This window comes from Numida meleagris, chromosome 3, assembly GCF_002078875.1.
Source record: "Numida meleagris isolate 19003 breed g44 Domestic line chromosome 3, NumMel1.0, whole genome shotgun sequence".
Taxonomy (NCBI): Eukaryota; Metazoa; Chordata; class Aves; order Galliformes; family Numididae; genus Numida; species Numida meleagris.
In genome coordinates, this window is record NC_034411.1 from 24,975,014 (window position 1) to 24,994,663 (window position 19,650).

Below are 19,650 nucleotides of genomic sequence, written 5' to 3' on the forward strand. Positions count from 1 at the left end.
AAGGCTTTTTTGGGGGGCAGAGTGGGTGGTACTCAGTAGAAGGGACAGCATCACAATGGCACACATTTCCCTGATTACATCAGTTACTTTTGTATCAATATGAACTAAAGAACACTAAGTACATAAGGTGCTTCATTTAAGATGCTGACTGTATGGTCTACAATTTCTTATTTGTATCTTAAGTTGACTAAGGTTCAAAAATGTTTGTTTCAAAGAGCAAAGATTCTAGCTGGAATTTCTTATGGCTCTAAATGATACAATAATTCAAAGAGTAGAAGAAAAAAGCCTAGTCTAACACATTCAAGAATAGCTAAATTTGAAATTTGTGAAAAAAAGTAATTAGTCTCTTTACAGCTTCTGGCTCTAATCACTGATTGTGTCTGATCTCCAGTTGAGACAAGACAGAAACAACTGAATGATATCCTGCAAATTACAAATGTGGGATGTGTATATAGGAGGTATTTTGTTTGCTTTAAGAGTATTTTGTAGAGAGCGAAAGAAGTTCTGAGTTGGCTTTTCCTACCTTAAACTATTATTTTCCTTGAAGAATAGCAACTTTAATATCATAAAGCTAAGCAAACACACACATTTCGATTGTGGAAAGGAAGGAAAGGTGCTAAGAAATTTAAAATGTATGGAAATCAGACTCAGTATCTACTATAAATGCTCAATAAATAACTTCCATTTAGGTCATAAATATTTAAGCACTAAATTCTTACGTGATTTCTAGTAATGAAAAATATGTTCTAATCTTACTGGCGGTACATTTCCATCAGAAAAGGATAAAGGTGATTTCCAAGGTATAAACAGCTTACACAATACCCATTTCTCACAAAGACCTGTCAGAATCTATGGAAATAACTGCGTACATGAGAATAAAATCAGCAAGCATTGCTTTCTTTCCCACAAACAAACATACACAAGCCAAAAACCCAACACATCACGGGCCACAATGAACTACATCAGGCTAGAATGACCTACTGCCAAAAAAACACTTAAGACATTCACTGTAGCTATGAAGATGAGCTGAATCTGAATTATATGCTTTTGAATACACCTGCATAGAGAGATAGACTTGACATACATCTCTGCCAGCAGAACAATAGCCCTGACTGGAGTAAGCAACAGTCTACCTGAACAACAGCTACTCTTAAAGAGGGGATATAGTTCAGAATAGAGAAATGGAAAAGCAAGCACCTGAAATGAAGAGTAGATGGGAGGGAAGAGGAGTGATTTCAGAGTGGTGGTGCCAGGGGAAACAGGGAAAGATAACATACGTGCAAGCCTGTGAAGGAATGAGGGAGGACAGAATAGAAGCACCTGCTTATCGTGCCTTCAGGGGCTTCCCTCATTCTTTGCCTGCTTGAAGCCCTGTGGGAGGTTTCCACACTCACTAACATCAAGGCAGCCCTGATGATCCAGAGATGACTGGAACGCTCTGTGAGGGAAGGAGCAGGGAAGAGGAGGGACCTTGACAGGTGATAAATTTAGAAGCATCCCTATCACTCTCTTGGTACTGCCCTTGCCCTCTTCTGCTGTTAGGCCACACCTAGGCTGTTTCAAGGCCCTGACAAATGCTTTCTGGGGTACTTCAAGACTAACTGCTGCCTGCAGTTCCACTGGATGGCGTGCTTCTGGTGATACACCTCAGTTCTTTCTGACATTTTTTCAGCAATGCTGCAAATCTGGAAGCATATTGCACTAGACAGTGGAAAACAAATTTTCTTTCAATAGAGCATTGTTCCCCATAGCCCCTGACCTAAGAGCAAAGTATACAGACTGATCCTAACAATAAGAACTCCCTCTCATCAAACTCCACCAGATAGAAGTGTAACACCACTTCTTGTTCATCCTGCCCCCACATAAACTTTGTCCCATGCAGTTCCTTTATGTCAGTCAAATTTCTGTACAATCCTTCCTCAGCCTGGATAGCCATTTCCCATTCTTCTCTTCAGCCCACGAATAAACAACATCAGAGAAACAAAACCAACATCCAGAGTATGCTGTCAGTTCCGATTCAGAGCCTGAGTGAAAGAAACACTTTGAAATGAAATAGCGATGTGAGAACTGTTCTGAGAAAACTCTAGCACCACAGTAACTAATTCCAAAATGAGATACTCTACTACACTTCATAAAACAACAATAGAAGATAAATTACAGTATTGCAAGAATTGTCTGTAACACAATCAGAAATCAGAAAATGTAAAACAAGAAGCATGCTTTAAACACGGTTAAGGAAGAAAAAGTGGCCTTACTTCACAGAAAGAATTCTTATTAGACTCGTGCACACCATGAAATAGATTTTCACATCTTGGAAAGTCTCTTAATCTGGTTTTGTGTGTACACTCTTTCCTTATCTTAGATTTCCAGGTTATTCGTTTTCTCTTTCTTTAATTTTTTTGTTCCAATATTCGAGATTCTTGCATCTGACTTTTAGTATAGGTAATTATTAGCTCTTTTAAGCAACAATTTTTCAGCTTTAGCCTTTTGTGGAATGCCTGCAAACAGGCGAAGAAAGCTTCCAAGTCCATGAGAGGCACCTTCCCACCTTTCTCATTAGAGCCTGAACTTCTGAAAACACAGCACATTGTATAAAAAATAAAAGAAAACACCCTCACTGTTCATAAATATTTTTTATACATCCTCAAGTGGTTGGAACTCATAATGGATGGGTATTTTTTAAAAGTATATCCAGGAAGTATATCCAGGATTATCTTTCTTTTGGCTCTGAAAGTTTTAAAGACATGGTTTCTAGATCAAAAGGGAGAGAAAAAAAATCCTAAGCGGGTGGGACTGAAAACATTTTTTTGGAGATGAAAAATGAACTCCATGTAGTACTAAATTAATCCACTGCACCTCTTAGGAGAATACTGTATCTTCAGTACACTTTACAAGTTTCAACTTTTCCCTTCCCAACTGTAAAAACATCCTCTGTCTGTGACAGAGTGATAGTATTGCTTTCCTGACTAATCATGAGGGATACTTTGAGATTCATAATACAAAACAGGTGCAAGAAATATGTACTTCAGCACAGAAATGAACACTTACAAAAAAATTTAGATTTCATAGGAGTTCAACTGCTGTTCTGGAAGGTCTAAATCAAGTTATGCATTCAGGGTCTCAAGTAGTAGTAAGTAGGATATTGTGCCAACAATATTCTTTTCTAACATCTCCATCTAAAGAGAAAATAGTCTATCCATTGTAAAACTGTACCTACAGGAGAATTTCTCTTTCCTTAAATTTAATCTTAACACCTAATAAAGGTTTTTTTCTAAGTAGCCACATCAGTATTTCACATTTTCAGTCACTGCACATTTATCCAAGACAAAACCACAGGACTGGTGATGTTTTACGCCTATAACTGGACACCAGATGTTGTCCACTGAGCAGCTGCACATACCCACCCCACAGCCTCTGCACTGGGCCACTAGCGACATGGGTTGCAGGAGCTTGGATTCACAGAAGAGTGGCACCACTTAGCTTTACAGAGGGGGCAACTGTCATGTTATTGCCAGCACAACCCAGACTAGCCCTTACTATATTTACCTCTCAATCAAAAACAGCAGCAGCAGCCTCCCTTTCACTAACTGATGAATATTACTTGTTTTGCACTAAAACCACACTTTAACAGAACTTAAAAAAAAGAAAGTTTTTCTTAGTCTTTTTTTCTTATCTTTTGTGTTTTTTTCCCCTAAATATGTAAACACAAGTTTTACAATGATAGTGTTTCTGCAGATACTCAGTTGCTGTAGGAAGGAATGCAATAACCATGCAGAAACAGAGTGAAAAGACTTAACAGAGTTGTAAAATCTACGTATATCTATGCCCTTTTGAAAACCAGTGACATGTCTTAGGAAATCAGAAAAACAATATTTGGGAGCATAGCTAATTATAGTTGAAGTAACTTCAAAGTTACGTCCCACTAGCAGATCTGTCTAGTTAATCAGCAGTACTACAGAAGCACAATAAAAAATGCAGCTGTAAGAAAACTTCTGGCAAAATTTCAGATGTGATTTTCTCCCACAGGTCGTCTGCTCCCATTCTTGCAACTCATCTGTATTTCTATTGCATTCAGAAAATACAGGTAGATAGAAATACAAATAGAAAATACAAATACTGTTCTCAGATCCTCATTGCCTCCATATATCAGTGCATCCCCTCAGTACAACAGTTAATATGAATTTACAACATGAAGAAATGAGACAACTGTTCTGTAATTGCAAGCTACATAAGTGAATATGCTTTCACCTTGACATCAGTATTTCTTTCCTCTTTGTACTAATCTTAAAAGTAAGGCTTATCTTGAACGCTAAAAACTGAACTTAGAAAAGAAACAGCTGGAAGGAAGTTTCACTGGAAAACATTTAATTATAGCAGGTTTATTTCTCTGATCAGTAGATAATGTAACATTTGTTTACTACATTGAGTTTTTATAAGCATATGTTGATCTGTTATACTTCAAACATTATTATCAAGCTAAATAAAAAGTAATTCACCATAGTTAATGTTTCTGTGCTACTGAATGAAGCCAAATAAATAATGCTACTTCCCCATTCATTCCCTTAGACCCCAGTGATCTTTTGTTCAAAACAAAGCAGAAAAAAAATGCGGTCACTGACACTCCTGCTGGTAATTCATATCAAGGATTTTACATCAAGCTAACTAGTACATAGTATAGTATACCTCTCTCCTTCACTGAGCCACAAGAGCCAACATTCAAGAACGTCTTTCAAAATATATTTATGTAATTTGTATTCTGTTATCATAATCACACGCCCTAGCCACTGGAGTCTGTAGGGTTTTATTACCTGCTCAGTCCTGTAATAAAATTCCTATGATTTCTTGCTAGCACTTCTTCATGCACCATTCCTCTCTGTTTTATTTTCAAAAGCCCGTTTTTATTTTAATTGTCTTTATTCCTCTGAGTAAGTGTCCAAGTATTAGTCTCATAAAATGTATGACTGATAGCAATCTCAGATACCTGAATCTTGACCTTCCTTTGTAGCAACTTAAATTCATATCCTCCTTCTCTCAAAGGAGGTAAAAAGGGATTCACATTCATCAGCAGGTTCTATTTCCATCGACGACAATGTCTTGACGCTTGTTCTGGATAATTACCTAACATTGATGTTTTCATCATAAACTGCCTATTTTCATCACCATAATCATTAACTTCATTTTTCTCTTCAAAGTCACACCCATACATCTCTGACTCAGGAGTGCTCTAAGCTAAGACAGTCTACTCGCGTTTCTCTAGCTGCTCAGTCTGTCTCACACTTTTTCCTGGATTTGTGCTATCAGTCCATCAGTTGACGGAAGTGGAACACTGATTCAGACACACATCTGTGAGACCTAGTATGGCTATTCTCTGGCTATATTCTTGCCACTTTAGTGAGTCACCAACCATCCTTAAAATCACTTCTTCCATCTTTTAATCATTTCTTCCACCTCTCTTATTATTTAAAAATCATCATATCCAAAAAGCGGATACAGATAACTTGAAGTTCTACTACCACAAAATCTTGCCATAATCAGTAACTCCACAAAGAAAAAACAAAAGTCCTGTAGAGATGGCAGATAAACCTGTCTTGCAATCATGCTTTTCTTCTTTTTAATATATTAAGATTCTAGATTCTTTCATTGTACATGATTTTCAAAAAGATGAATCTAACTCTGTAGGATGCTGCTATACTCAGAAGAATAGTAACGGCTGATTTGTTGTACTATTGAAAATAGTGGGAAATTTAATCTTCAATTAATGGTAAAGAGTTATGAAGTTCTTGTTCTCTTACTAAGTCTAATTTTTGTCACATGCATCTGACTAAGCTGATGTGACTCAGTCTGTTCTTTAGACTTGGGAAAAATGTAACAGTGCTACTGGCTTAATGAAAAGCAAAACAAACAAACCAACCACATTCAAAACCTCAAGAGGACTTTACACTTACATGTCAAGAAGAACTGTCTGAGTAAAAATAAAAATAACAAAAAAGTACTTTGAACCAGTGTACTGCTATAATACTGATTTAGCTAAATGAAACTACAGTATTTTGTGGATGCACTGAGGAAATTTGAATGTTTCTGAAGAGTATCTGAATACAAATTGATGACACTGAAACCTACAACAGATAAAGGAATTTCCATTTTTGTCTTCATGAAGTTTTGGTGGTTCGATCTTATCCAATTTCTTTTAAGAACAGGTCATGTGCACCCCCCAAACAGGAGGAGAGATTGTTCTCCTCCTGTGATGTAAATACCAAGTATGTAAACAATATTCATGAACAACGCAGCTTCCACCCAGAAATTGCTCCTCATAATGATATGTACAACTGCACAACCCACAAGGAAGTTCTATGAGAAGCTGCATCTTGGACACTAGAATTAATCTCCTGATGGAAACAGTGAATGGAGGCAGCATGCATATTTAAACCAAGTAGTGCAGTTTCCTCACTTCATATAGAAGGAGCAAACACTGAGAGAGGAATCACTGAATACTCCATTTGTCTAACCTGTGCCTGCTGTTTTCAAAGGAAACACAAAACACTCTCCAAAAGGAAGGGACTGCATAGTGAATGGGACAGTGACAAAGGAAGCAAAGCTTTTGCTACGATTCAGTATACCAGCGTCAAGTTTGACACTGTCAATGTTTAGGTATAAAGGTGCGCAACAGTGCTAGGAAGCAGGTCAGCATTTCAGAAGCATCTGAAGCAATATGCAGAGAACTTAAAAGAAAACAATACCTCTTGTAATAAGCTTAATTTATCTTAACCTGTGTATTCTAAAAAGACATCATTGTAGGCTTGCCAAAGTTAATGTAAAGTAGATAAAATTGCGAATATGTAAGATGATGACCCAACTGATGCACGAATTCTTTCATGTGAAAGAAACCTCAACAGTAATCACATTTGCTCCATGATTAATTGCAGCAGTCTAATGAATTACTCTCAATACAAAGAGTTTGTAAAGGTAAGTACAGATTTTTTCAATGCACAAATGTGAGAGAGATTTTTGGAAATTAATGAGCATAGAACTGTGACTGAAAGCTTCAGTCTTACTGCCGCTATTCTCCTGTTCTGGTAATAGAGTCTAGGTCTATGAACATAGCAGAGCCTTTGAAATCCAGCATCAATCATGTTACTTGATTCTCACAAGATAAAAAACAAAAGCAGAAGTCTAACATCTGCTTTGCTTGGCAAACCAATCTGACAGTTCATCCATTTGGGAGTTTTTTAATCATCATAAACAAACTACAATTGGATGAATTAAAGGTTCTGCATTGTTCTCCAGGCAAACAATGCTCAGATATCCTGTAACTTTCATGTGCTTTAAAGCACTAAATGAGGAGATTCAAGAATTAAAGGAATTAGGATTGCATACAGTTTGCTGAGATCACAGAGACATGGTGCGATTGTTGACATGATTGGAGTGCTGAGGGACACAGGCTCTGTAGATACTGGCTTGGAAGATGAGACAATGGAGATTCTCTTTAAGTGAGAGAACAGCTGGAATGCACAGAGGTCTGACTGGGATGGACAGCGAGCTAGCAGAGAGCTTACGGGTAGGATTCGAGAACATATCACAGTATGGATGACAATGTAGTGGGTGTCTGCACTAGGCTGCTTGACCTGAAAGAACAACTGAATGAGGCCTTCTGCAGACAGTTAGAAGTAGCTTCAGGTCTGCAGGTCTGGATTCTCATGATTCTGCTAGATTCTCATGATCCGCTGGATGACCAGCACAGCATACCACATGCAACCCAAAAGGCTCCTGGAAAGCATCAGTGACAGCCTCTTGACAAAAGGAGGCAAGGAGAGGAGCTCTGCTGACTCTCTGGGGGTGTGGAGGCTGAAGGTAGTCTTGGTTGCAGTGATCATGGTATAGTGGAGTTCAAGATCACAAGAGAAAGAAGGAGAGCAAGAAGCAAGATCACAGCCATGGGCTTCAGGAGAGCAGATTCTGTCCTCTACGTGGATCTGCTGATAAGGATGCCACACAATCTTCCTAAGATCCTTGGCAACTGCTGAAAGTCAAAAAACTTTTACAAACATAAAGGAGTTTCTACAATAAGCCCTGAATGAACCCTTCCTTTCAAATGAACCAGATCTTAAAACAACAGAAGCCAGAAATAGTTAATCATTTTAAAAGGCTAACAGAGGATTTCCACATTTTCTTGTGAATTACAAACCTAAGTCTCTCCCCTATCCCCATGACTGTTTGGATAATAGAGAACTAGAAACTGCATTCACAGAAGAAACACTAAGCAGAGAAGGGATTTTTCTTTGTCTTGACATATTTACTTAGAATGCAGACCTACTCCTTGAAAAATATCATCAGTTTCAAAGAGCTACAGAACAAAAGTATTTCTCCCAGTTTCTTCGAAAAAATTCTTACATGAAATATAAAGACCATTAGATTATTTCATCCTCAGGCACATTTATATTCGTACATAAATTGAGCCACAGTTCTCATACTGAGGACCAAAAGCTGTGTTTTCACATAATGCAGAGGACTGACATTAAACACAACACATTTGTATTACTGTCAAAAAAAACTCCTTGTCAATCTCAACGTTTTGAAAAACAGACCATGTTTGGACAAGCACTGCATTCTTAATTTTTTTTGAAAAATTTTTCTATAAATGAACATTTGGCTTGCAACAGATGAAGCAATTACATAACGCTGAAACATAACTGTAATATACCTTCATGATCTATTACATTTGGCACTACCACATAAGTTTTAAGTCTGAGTAATTCCATCTTTCCTGCTCAAGACTTGACAGCAGATGAACACTGAAAGAAAAATCAGGAAGTGAACTTACGTCAGCTTCTGTCTAATGTGACTGAAAAAATTAAGTTAACTGAATTCTATTTTCATATATTGGTCTGTATTGATGGAAAAAGTCTAAATTTTATTGAGTATTGTACAGACATTCCTCCTTTTCATAGGGATTTCCACATCAGACAGGAAGACAAATTCTCTACCATGTCACGGAAATGCAGTACAGTCTTGAACACACTCAGATTATTGCCTTAAGCTCTCTTTAAGTAAGGCTTCAGAGAAACAGTGCTTTAACAAGTAATCCTGTAACATAATTTTCCATTCAACAAGCCTTTGCAAGTTCCATCTTACAGTGATAAAAAGGAAACTGAAACCATGCATCCAACAATCCCTGAAAGTCACAGTACTTTGCTTTGTGCTCCAGTTTACAGCAGGTGCACAATAACTATGTATTGAAGTGTGCATTATCAGTGTTTTATGGATACAACATAAAAACAACCACTGTCTTCCTTTTTGCACATCTATCTTCCTTAAGCATTTCTTCTGAATATTTGTTATTTTTAACTAACAAGTTAGTTCAGCAATTCAATCATAAACTACATCTTGTTAAGCATTAAACAAAGACTTTGAGCAACCTTGATTCACAAATCATAAAAGCAAAGCCAAAGAGACATGTGAGACATCAAACATGACTAGATCATTATCAACTGACAATCTTTCAAAGAATATTGTACTCTGACAGCACTGGTCTTTCCCCAGTGCGGTAACATTTCTTAGATTTATAGAATCATAGAATCATAGTATAGCTTGGGTTGGAATGAGCCAGAATAATAACCAAGTTCCAAACTCCTGCCCAGGCAGGGTTGCCAGCCACTAGATTAAGCACTAGATCACAATGCCCAGGGCCTCATCCAACCTGGCCTTAAACACCTGGAGGAATGGAGCATCCACATCCTCTCTGGGCAGCCTGTTCCAGCACCTCACCACTATCTCTGTGAAGAACTTCCCTTGACATCTAATCTAAATCTCCCTTCCTTTAGTTTAAAACCATCAACCATTATTCTATCACTATCTACCCTTGTAAAAAGTTCATTTCCCTTAAGTTTATAAACTCCCTTTAAATATTGGAAGACCACAATGAGGTCTCCCCACAGCCTTCTCTTTTCCAGGTTGAACAAACTCAATTCCTTCAGCCTTTCTTCATAGGAGAGGTGCTCCAGCCCTTGGATCATCTTTGTAGTTCTCCTCTGGACCCTCTCCAAAAGCTCCACATCTTTCCTGTGTTGGGAGTCCCAGACTTGGACACAGTACTCCAGCAGGGGCCTAACACTGCTGGCTCATGTTAAGTTTTTCATCAACAAAGACCCCTAAGTCCTTCTCAGCAGGGCTATTCTCAAGAAGTTCTTCTCCTATATCGTATATATATCTGGGATTATCTTGACCCAAGTGCAATACCTTGCACTTTGCTTTGTGGAACCTCCTTAGGTTCACAAGGGCCCACCTTTTGAGTTTATCAAGGTCCTTCTGATGGCATCCCTTCCTTCTGCTGTATCAACTGCACTGCTCACCTTGGTGTCATCATGCTCATACTACTTCCTAGTAACTCCTCAAAACTGACCAAAAAATTATGTTCTCTGAGAATATCTCTGCCTCACAGGGATGGAAAAGAAAACCCGATCTTGTTAGCAACACTTGCTTAGTAAACAAATCAACCTTTGGACAATTTCAGAACAAACTCTCCATTATTATTTTTCTACTAGGTCACTAAAAAGGCAGCAGTGGGTTTATACACTACAGTTAGTCCATGCCCTCATTACAAGGGTTATAATCATTTTGCAGATTGAAAAAACACTTCGACCTCTACTGGAACAACCTCTTTTCCTAACACTTTCAGAGGGACCCCAGTTTTGTGACACACTGGTGGCTGATGCTGGTAATCCCCTTCCCTCCTACAGAACTGCTGGACTGACATCTACATCAGGAAAGACTGGACAGAATCATCCCACAAACTGGGATGACCTTCTCTGTAATCTATCATCTACCAAATGCAAATTAAATCATACGAACCCCTCTGATCCCAGTCCAGCTACTTTCACAGGCATCAAAATACCTGTCTGAAGAGGTAAAACGACACCAACTTCTAAAACACTGAACAAATTAAAAGCTTCCAATTAAGTCAGTTAATATAAATTAGAAATAAGCTGATAATAAACATGTCGGGATACAGGTAAAGTAGGCAGTGACAGCTCAACAGGGACTATGCTCATTTCCTTATCACAGGTTGCCTATAAGGTCATGATTTGAAAGGGAAATTAATATGCTGGAAAAGATTTTTGAAAATAACCTACAGATCACCACATGCTACAGTGGGAATGTGTACCAAGACAGACTGCCAACTAAGCAGACCAACAGAGCTGAACATATACAATACGCCTTTGTTGTAGGGTTGCTTGTGAAAAACAGGCAATAAAAATGGGTAACTTATTACTCTGATAGCTTAAAAATCAAACACACTGAACAGACTGCCATAAACCAAAGGAATGATATATGGGGAATGAAGAAATTTCTGATTCACATCTGATAGTGAGCTGTTCTCCAGTGTTTTCAGAAGAATACAGTACAAAGCTTATCACATCTTGCACAGCAAAGTGACAGGAAGCTGATGGTGTGACAGGAACAGCAAATCAAGAAATAAGTAAACACGTAGGTAAGTAGCAAGTCTCAATATCTAGAATACCATTGGTACTTGGAGTTCAGCTCTGCTGTAGATTTGCTCTGTGATTCCGGGTGAGTCACACAGATCCCTCTGTAGATATGTTTAGATAAAGACATTTGCTCTGAAAGCACTGTAATCTCCAGAGATGAAGCATTATATGAAATGTAAATGTTGATATTTACAACTTGCAGTCTTCTAATGACCGCTGAAATTTGCATTCCACATTTATTGTTTGAAAGAATCAACTTTAAAATGTTTAAATATGTTCGAACACTCAGTACAACTCATTGCACGTTATCCAACTGTAAAGCATGACCCACTTAAAAAACACAGTAAGAATCTTACTTGAAGAAGTGTTCCATGAATGTTATTCTGTCGTATGCAAAGACTGGTAGAAGCTGGAAGCCCCTTCAGCAGTGACTGTACTGTATGTGGTACTTCGTTCACCATAACAAATGGAACAAGGGCCCGACCTGACATCTCACGTGAACGGTACACAGGAGAGTGCCCACACCTAAAAAAAGGAAAAATACATATTTTTTGTCATCCAGATGCAATCCACTGTTGTGGCTAAAAGCCACAGAACATAAAACAAAGGATAATACATGACACACCTATCACAAATAAAAACTTATCTAGGCAAGTGAAAGACTACTTGCCTAGAAACATAAGCCATACTAGAGCCTGAAGCACAGAAATACTGCTTGAAGGAAGTATTGAGCTACGTTCTGTATGGGAATTTTCATCCCCATACAGTGGTAGCACATTCTATTCTCTACCCTCTCACCTCTTCTCTTAGGGAATAACTTTCTGGAAGATCATCTTTGAAAAGGAAATGCAAAGAGTAGGCTCTTCACAACACAGTGTGAAAACAGAGCAGTCACAACTGGAGGCAGTTCCATATGGAAAAGTTTTAATCTTGTATTGATCAGATGCAAGAAGGCAGCTTAGCCTTTTGTAAAAATAAATTCAATATCTTTAAACAAAAACATTTTAATTCCATTACATAGTGAAAATAAACCTGAAAAGTGGTTTGTCTACAGCTTTTCCTTAACCATGTAATTCTCACATACAGACGTTCTTTCCAAACACAAGCGATACTGTTACTGCAGTGGGCATACAGCTTTTAATTAGCTGTACCAGTAAACTCAAGAATGTTCTTTATTTTGTTCATGACCTTTCACAAATTATTTTTTCCCAAGGAATGTGACAACTCTTCAGAAGGAAGGGTGGAAAATGGGGAAAATGCCAGGGTTTCCTCTAACTTGTGCAAGGGTACTTTCCAAAACTACATGATTCAGAGGTGGTTTTGTCCTTGAATGCAGCATAACAAATTAAAATGGAGCTGTGCAGTTTTTTCTCAGTAGTAAAAAATGGAGCTGAGAACAATTTTTAAGTAACCTAATTTTAATTCTCCTTTCTTGTAAAACCAACAGACCTACCCCGCACATGCATTATGTATGTATGGACATACAGTATTTTACATACTAAATTTTGTTCCAGATTGTTATTTTTTCAAATCTATTATGGAAATAAAAGTGACTGTTACATATTCAGAATAAAGGAAATAATTTCCCATTTTCTCAGCTACCAGAATCCCAGGTCCATAAAGACAGCATTTATACTGAACTTGTATAAAGCAGAAGCTTAAGGCAAAACTACAGATCTGCTTTTCTTCGTGCCCCAAATTGTTCTCTAAAAACAGAAGCAAACAAAAAAAAAAAAACAACCTCAGCAGATGATTGTTCCCGGACCACACAAAGAAGTCCAACAGGGACCCTCAAAGTAGGTTAGGTATTGCACTTTGAGGATCCTCAATTAGGAGGCAATGACCTCCTTATTCTCATCCTCCTCCCTCCAAGCAAACACCCTGTTGCCCAGAGGGTGGTGAACTGGCCCAAGACATAGCAGTCCCGGTTCTGCAACTTTCTGTGCCTGAGGAAAATGCAAACCTGCAGCTTCTGCTTGCCTGAAGGGCAACCCAATCATCATCCAACTGCTGTGCTATGCACCTGCTGTAGCCAAATGCAAACTCAAACTTCTCACACTACTTACTAGTGAGACTGCAGTAGTTTCCAGCATTGGTTGCATCAAGTTGGATATTAGGAAAAATTTCTTCTCAGAAAGAGGGGTGAGATATTGGAACAGGCTGCCCAGGAAGGTGGTAGAACCACCATCCTTGGAAGTTTTCAAGAGAAAGGGAGATGCAGCACTGAGTGACATGATTTAGAGCAGTTACGGGCAAGGGCTGATGGTTGGACTAGATGATCTTAGTGGTCCTTCTAACCTTAATGATTGTATGATTCTATATCCACAGAACATACATATTTGTGGAAAGCCTCAGAAGAGCACTCCTATGAAGTCATTACTAAGCAGCAAAAGAATCATAAAGTTTAAGAACAGCAAAGCATCTGATTTATGGGAACATATATGGGAACACAAAGACGACATTTCACAATGGCAAATAGCTTCTCAAATCTGGGAGGAGTTAACATTCTTGCTGTTTCTTTTCCCTTTCTTATTTCCCCTAAAATACTAAAATTTGTTTTTCATTCTCCCAAGAAACATTACAGATAACATTTCAAAAGCACTCCTCCTTTTCAACCACACATGCAAGATATCATGCCAGGTCACCCACCCCTGAACTACTAGATATCCTGAAAGCATCTGATCTGTGCTTCTCTCATTGCTTTGGAGGCATTTGGCTTCACTCCCCAGTCATACAAGAAGTTTGCCAGACGAACGTCAAGATAAACACTCTTTTTTTCCATAGTTTGCAACAACACCCTAGATTAAGAATGGGTAGTTCTGATTTTTGCTGAATTCCACTTATATAAGATTTAAAATAACCAGGTAAAACAAGACAACAGATTTAGCTCACTGCAGCAGTTCGTGGTTAAATAAGCTTTCAAGATCCACTATATAACTTAACACTGAATGGTGTTATCACTTGTGGGGTGGCAGCTACGCCCCACAACAGTGGCAGAAAGGAACACCAGCCTCAGTCTGGGCCACTCCAACACCTGCCAATCCCACAACTTAAACCTGGTTCTCACCATTCCTGCAGGCCAAATATCAGCCACAGAGCCTCGCACCCATTAGGGCAATGTGCTTGTGTGTGTATACCTGTCTTTGAAACTACATAATTTTCTTTGATTTGAAAAACAAGTGGGAGAAATAAAACGTGTTTTCTGCAGGTGACTTTCTTTACACGCAGTTTATGTATAAGTAAATTTTCAAATCTAAGAAATAGCTAAAATGTTATCATATGTAGAAGAATGTAACATGTCAGTCTAATTTTGTTATAACTCAAGGTAGCAAGCAGCAAAGAAAACTTGCAAGATCTTTAAGGAAGGATCTATTAAATTCTCAGGGCTATTAACAACTGTTGAAGTAGTATTCCATCTTGAATTCAGCTCTGTTTATTTAGGTGAATGAGGTTTTAGATGTAAACTTGTTTATTTCAAACAGTTCATGATCAAGAACAAAAAGTCAATAAATCTGACCAGTTTTCACTTTGTGTAACTGTTGATTCAGTGGATTTCCACTGCTCCTGTCCAGTGTTAACACTCAGGTCTGGAACTAAGCTGCTAACTGGCATAATTTATATGAAGAACTCTCATAAGGCACAGAAGGATTCTGCACTCCTCTGCACACTTCAAAGTGTCTAATTTATTGCTCTAGCTACGAACAACAACACACTAGCAGTAAATAGAAGTATCTTCATGGTTTTTTTAATAATAAAAAAAAAGAGCTGCAGGTGTTTCCTCTGTGTTTCTTTATCTTCCTATTAGTCCCTCTGAACAGACTTCATACTAAGCAAATCAACAAAGCAAGTAAGGTTTGCCTTTAATATGAGTATCACAGAAATGAATGAGTAGAAATTATTCAAAAAATCTTAAGTTTAGCTCAAAGTGATACAGCTGTTATATTAAGTAATACCTACAGTTGTTAGAAGGATTAGCAAGGACAAAAACACTATTTCCATGTTTACCGGATATTGTCACAGCGATCTGTTCACAGAATCATAGAATGGTTCAATACTTATTAACTATTTATTAACGGCACAGGTAGTTGTTCCTACAGTCACACAGACAGTATCACAGCATCATGATCTTGTTCTCAGTTGAAATACATTCACATACACTGCCTTCACAGTGGTGGAAGAGGGAATCGGTGCAGCCATGAAAACAGAATGGAATCAAAAGTAGAACTGAACATGGAGGTAGGCAATATTCTGCAGAACAGGCCTCAGATGATGCCAATCAGACCAGCTACCCTACCTTCACTGAAAGATTTCCAAAAGAGTAAATTCAGTAACTGTCAAAAGTAGTATTAAAAGTTTCCAAGCAAAGAGAGGTGCAAAAGGGAGCATTAAAAAGACACTTGAGTTTCCACACAATTAACATATCTTGAGAAATCAGCAGGACGGTACCCACTCATTAATATGAGAACAAGGTTTCCTGGAATATAAGAAGTATTCTGCTATATATATGCCTGAGTATACTTATGGATTGCTTTGAGTTTCTCCTTTAAGGAAACACATCAGTTTTCCATCTTGTTACACATTTGTTGTACCCTAGCAATTAAAATAGTACTTAAAAGTACTAGTACTTAAAAGTACTTAGTAAAGTACTTAATTTTAAAAACTTATTTAACTGTGGAAGCCGGTATTGTAATTGGTCTAAAGACACTCTTTTGTGATTTAATCCAAAATTAAGAACAAAAAAATCCAAGAGAATAATTGGAGTTTTGATATAGCATCTCAGCATACGTTTTCAAGGGGCTTCTGGGAGGAAACCATACACATTTGTCTCATCCTGTCACCAAGATTATAACCAAGGTTATTGTAAAAGGAAGCCAACTCATATCAAGCTGAATCAACAACACAAATTTAAAGTACTGTGGATCAGTCAGCCAATAAACCAGGATCTCTAAAACGTGCACATAAGTAAATAGTTACTTATACTGCACATAAACTTCGGACCAAGAGAAACATGTTCACTTCAAATCAAGATTTGCTGTAGAACATGAAGAAACAATTTAAGAGGCATCTCTTTACTTGCATTCCCATCCAGGAATCTTAAATACTGTCCTCAGGTAGCTAAATTTAGTGTAGGTTTATTTAACTTTTCATTGTATTCTCCTGAGGTTAGAGCTTCCTTATATGACATTTTAACTCAAACTCACGTAAAAGGAAAATTTTTTTACGTCTTCCGATAAAAACTCTATTTCAAATTTGTTAATTTGTGAGAAGTTATTATGAAGCTTCATAGCTGCAGGGTAATGGAAAGAAACACACAATAACAAAGTAGAAGAAATAAAAATAGAGACAGAATACTTCATCTTAATGACTGTATCATTATTTTAAAGTATGAAAGGGAAGTTAAATGTATAAATAAAAGATCAGCACCTTGTGAATACTCTGAATGATTCAGTTGATTGTAAGAAAGAATATAAGACCAATTGTGAAAACTTCTTATCAGATCCATGAAAATAACCAAAGGATTTGCCCATACTTTAAGAGAAAAGGCCATAGATTACAGCAAAGAATGTGTAAATTATATGCTGACTTTTGGCTGATCAAAAGTCTTGAGCGGCCTATTGCCAATCAAGCACTTTATAGTCTTCTCTATCACTACTATTTGAGCTTAATCAAAGTGAAAAAAATGCTAAACTATTTATCATTTGATATTTAAAAATTCTAAAAAATAAATAGTCTGAAAACCTGCACATTAATAAATGCTTGTGGCAAACTGTGACGTACAGATCAGTATCGGTCAATACACCATTAGGGTTACACAGAGAAAATACTAACCAGAAATGGAAGGATTCTGAGATCATTTTAACTACTGAGCAAAGAATTACACTCAGAGGGGAAATACATTTCTCTGTCTCTATTAAACTCCAAACATACCAAAGTTCCATTGTAGATCTCAAGCAATACTCTCTCCTTCATTTTTGTTCAAACTAGCAGGTTTAAAAAGAAAACTAAAGAGAAAAAAAAAAAAAAGGGAGTGTGGAGGCGTGACAGGGGACTTCAACAAGACAGTCTTTTCTTACAGTAGTCATTTTGATAATTTCACTTAAGCATTCCTTATCAGTGGCACTTCTCCGCTTTAGGCCTGAAGGCACTTCTATGACTTAAAAAAAAGTTCTTCCAGAAAGAATTCAAAACTACAAACTACTTTCATAATAGAGGTTCAACACTACAAAACAATGTACAAAATAATGAGAATACAAAGAACATCATATGCTTCAGAGGCTCCTTTTTATATTCCTACATAAGATCATATATTTTGGGAACCTTGCCTATATTCAAAAGGATATCTGCCTTGACAGGTTGGACTCATAAGCATCTCCCAGCAAGGACAGAGCATTCCAATGGATCTATGTCTGGTCTGAATATCACAGAGATTCCAAGTAATAAATTATCCCAGACAATAACAACGCTAAGCAGTTACACTGACCAGACAATACATTAAAAAGAAAAAAAAAAAAAAAAGAAAAAGAGAGCAAAGATAAGAAAATGTGCATTTGATATGGAACCGAAGGAGATGCTTTTACAAACTTCTTAATCAAGAGCAGCTATTTTAATACAACAAAGCTACAAAAACCACATGTAGTAATTTTCATCTAATATGAAAACACATTCCCACAAAAGTACTTTGCTTATCATACCACTGATAAGATTTCCATTCCACAGTAACGACAGTTGAAAATAAGCAAGTTTTAACAAAAAAAAAAAAGTGAGGAGAGAGAGAGAAGGAGCACACTAGCAGAATCACTCAGCTATCCACCTCGGCCACTTAGCAGAGGATACTCATGTTTAGCCTAGAGAAAGTCATAACTCTTTTCAAGTCAGATACAAGATGTGTACTAAATCCACGTGTGCAACTATACGTGCATGAAAATAGGAGAAACTGCCTTTAGCCAGATACATAAACAACAATTTTAACAAGATGTAAGTGAATGACTTCAATCAAGCTCTTCCCACACAAGCAGAAGGTACCTTGGACCAGATCTTCCTCATTCCCCCTTCTCTTGTGATTTTTATTCAGTGTAAAATTTTATACTTACTTTCAAATCTCACAGATGCTTTTGGCTTTACATTTGAATATTGCTGCTTCACCTTGCCCCAGACATAACTGCTATAAAGCCTATACAGGCTTTGTCACAGGGCTTTTAGCAAAACAGAACCAGACACCTGACAGACCAGACATAATTCAACCTGAGTTACTTAAACAAAATGCAGAACAATAAAACTAATTAGCATAACTCAATAACAATTAAGTTTTTCAAAGGAGCAATCCACAAGCCCAAATGCGAGTAACATCATTAATCAGTAAAATTTATATTTATAACATCTTCTAGAACAGTAATACTTTCATACTTGTGTCTATTTCCTTAAGAAGTGAGTTCTTACAGGTTTACAAAAAAAAAAATACAACCAGGACTCCTAGGGAGCCTACAAATTCATATTTTCTGCTTTCTAAGAACATAAAATAAGAGGTGATTGTTTTCACGTACTAAATACATCATTTTCAAAGTGACTAAAACACACAGATTGATGATTTGCAATATTACTACACAAAGGTTAAAGTATTAAGATTGCAATTTTATGTAGGCATGCTTACACAATTGAATTTGGGTTCAAAAGCAAAAGACATGAACTACTGCAATAGTATCTCTTCCTTATCTTTGGTAAAGTAAAGGCAGCAATGAAGGCTGTAAGGAATATGCAAGGAATTTGTGAACGTGAGTGAAAAAGAACGGACAGAGAAAAAAATGGGCAAAGCTGCATCAGAATGACATTTTTTATCTCAGTAAGAGAGAAAGAAAGAGAGATAAATCAGTAAATGGCAAACGACAGCATAATCATAGCATAGAATCACAGAATGGTTTGGGTTGGAAGGGACGTTTAAGATCATCTAGTTCCAACTACCTGCTATAGGCAGGGACACCTCCCTCTAGACCAGGTTGCTCAAAGCCCCATCCAGCCTGGCCTTGAATGCTTCCAGGGAGAGAGCATCCACAACCTCACTGAGCAACCTGCTCAGTGTCTCACCACCCTCACAGTAAAGAATTGCTTCCTAATACCTAGTCTAAATCTACCATCTTCCAGTTTAAAACAATTTCCCCTCATCCTGTCGCTA

General features: G+C 37.5%; 1 protein-coding gene across 9 annotated transcripts in view; it reads right to left on the reverse strand.

Moving 5' to 3' along the window:
* THADA (THADA, armadillo repeat containing) overlaps positions 1–19,650 on the reverse strand; it is a 217,311-nt gene that overhangs the window by 76,796 nt on the left and 120,865 nt on the right. For all 9 annotated transcript variants that reach the window (XR_002437166.1, XR_002437167.1, XM_021392511.1 and 6 more), the window contains one exon: positions 11,840–12,008. Coding sequence is in view for 7 of the 9 variants with exons in the window: in XM_021392511.1 (XP_021248186.1) it covers positions 11,840–12,008 (169 nt within the window). In the remaining 2 variants the exon portion in view is untranslated. The remainder of the gene's footprint in view (positions 1–11,839; positions 12,009–19,650) is intronic.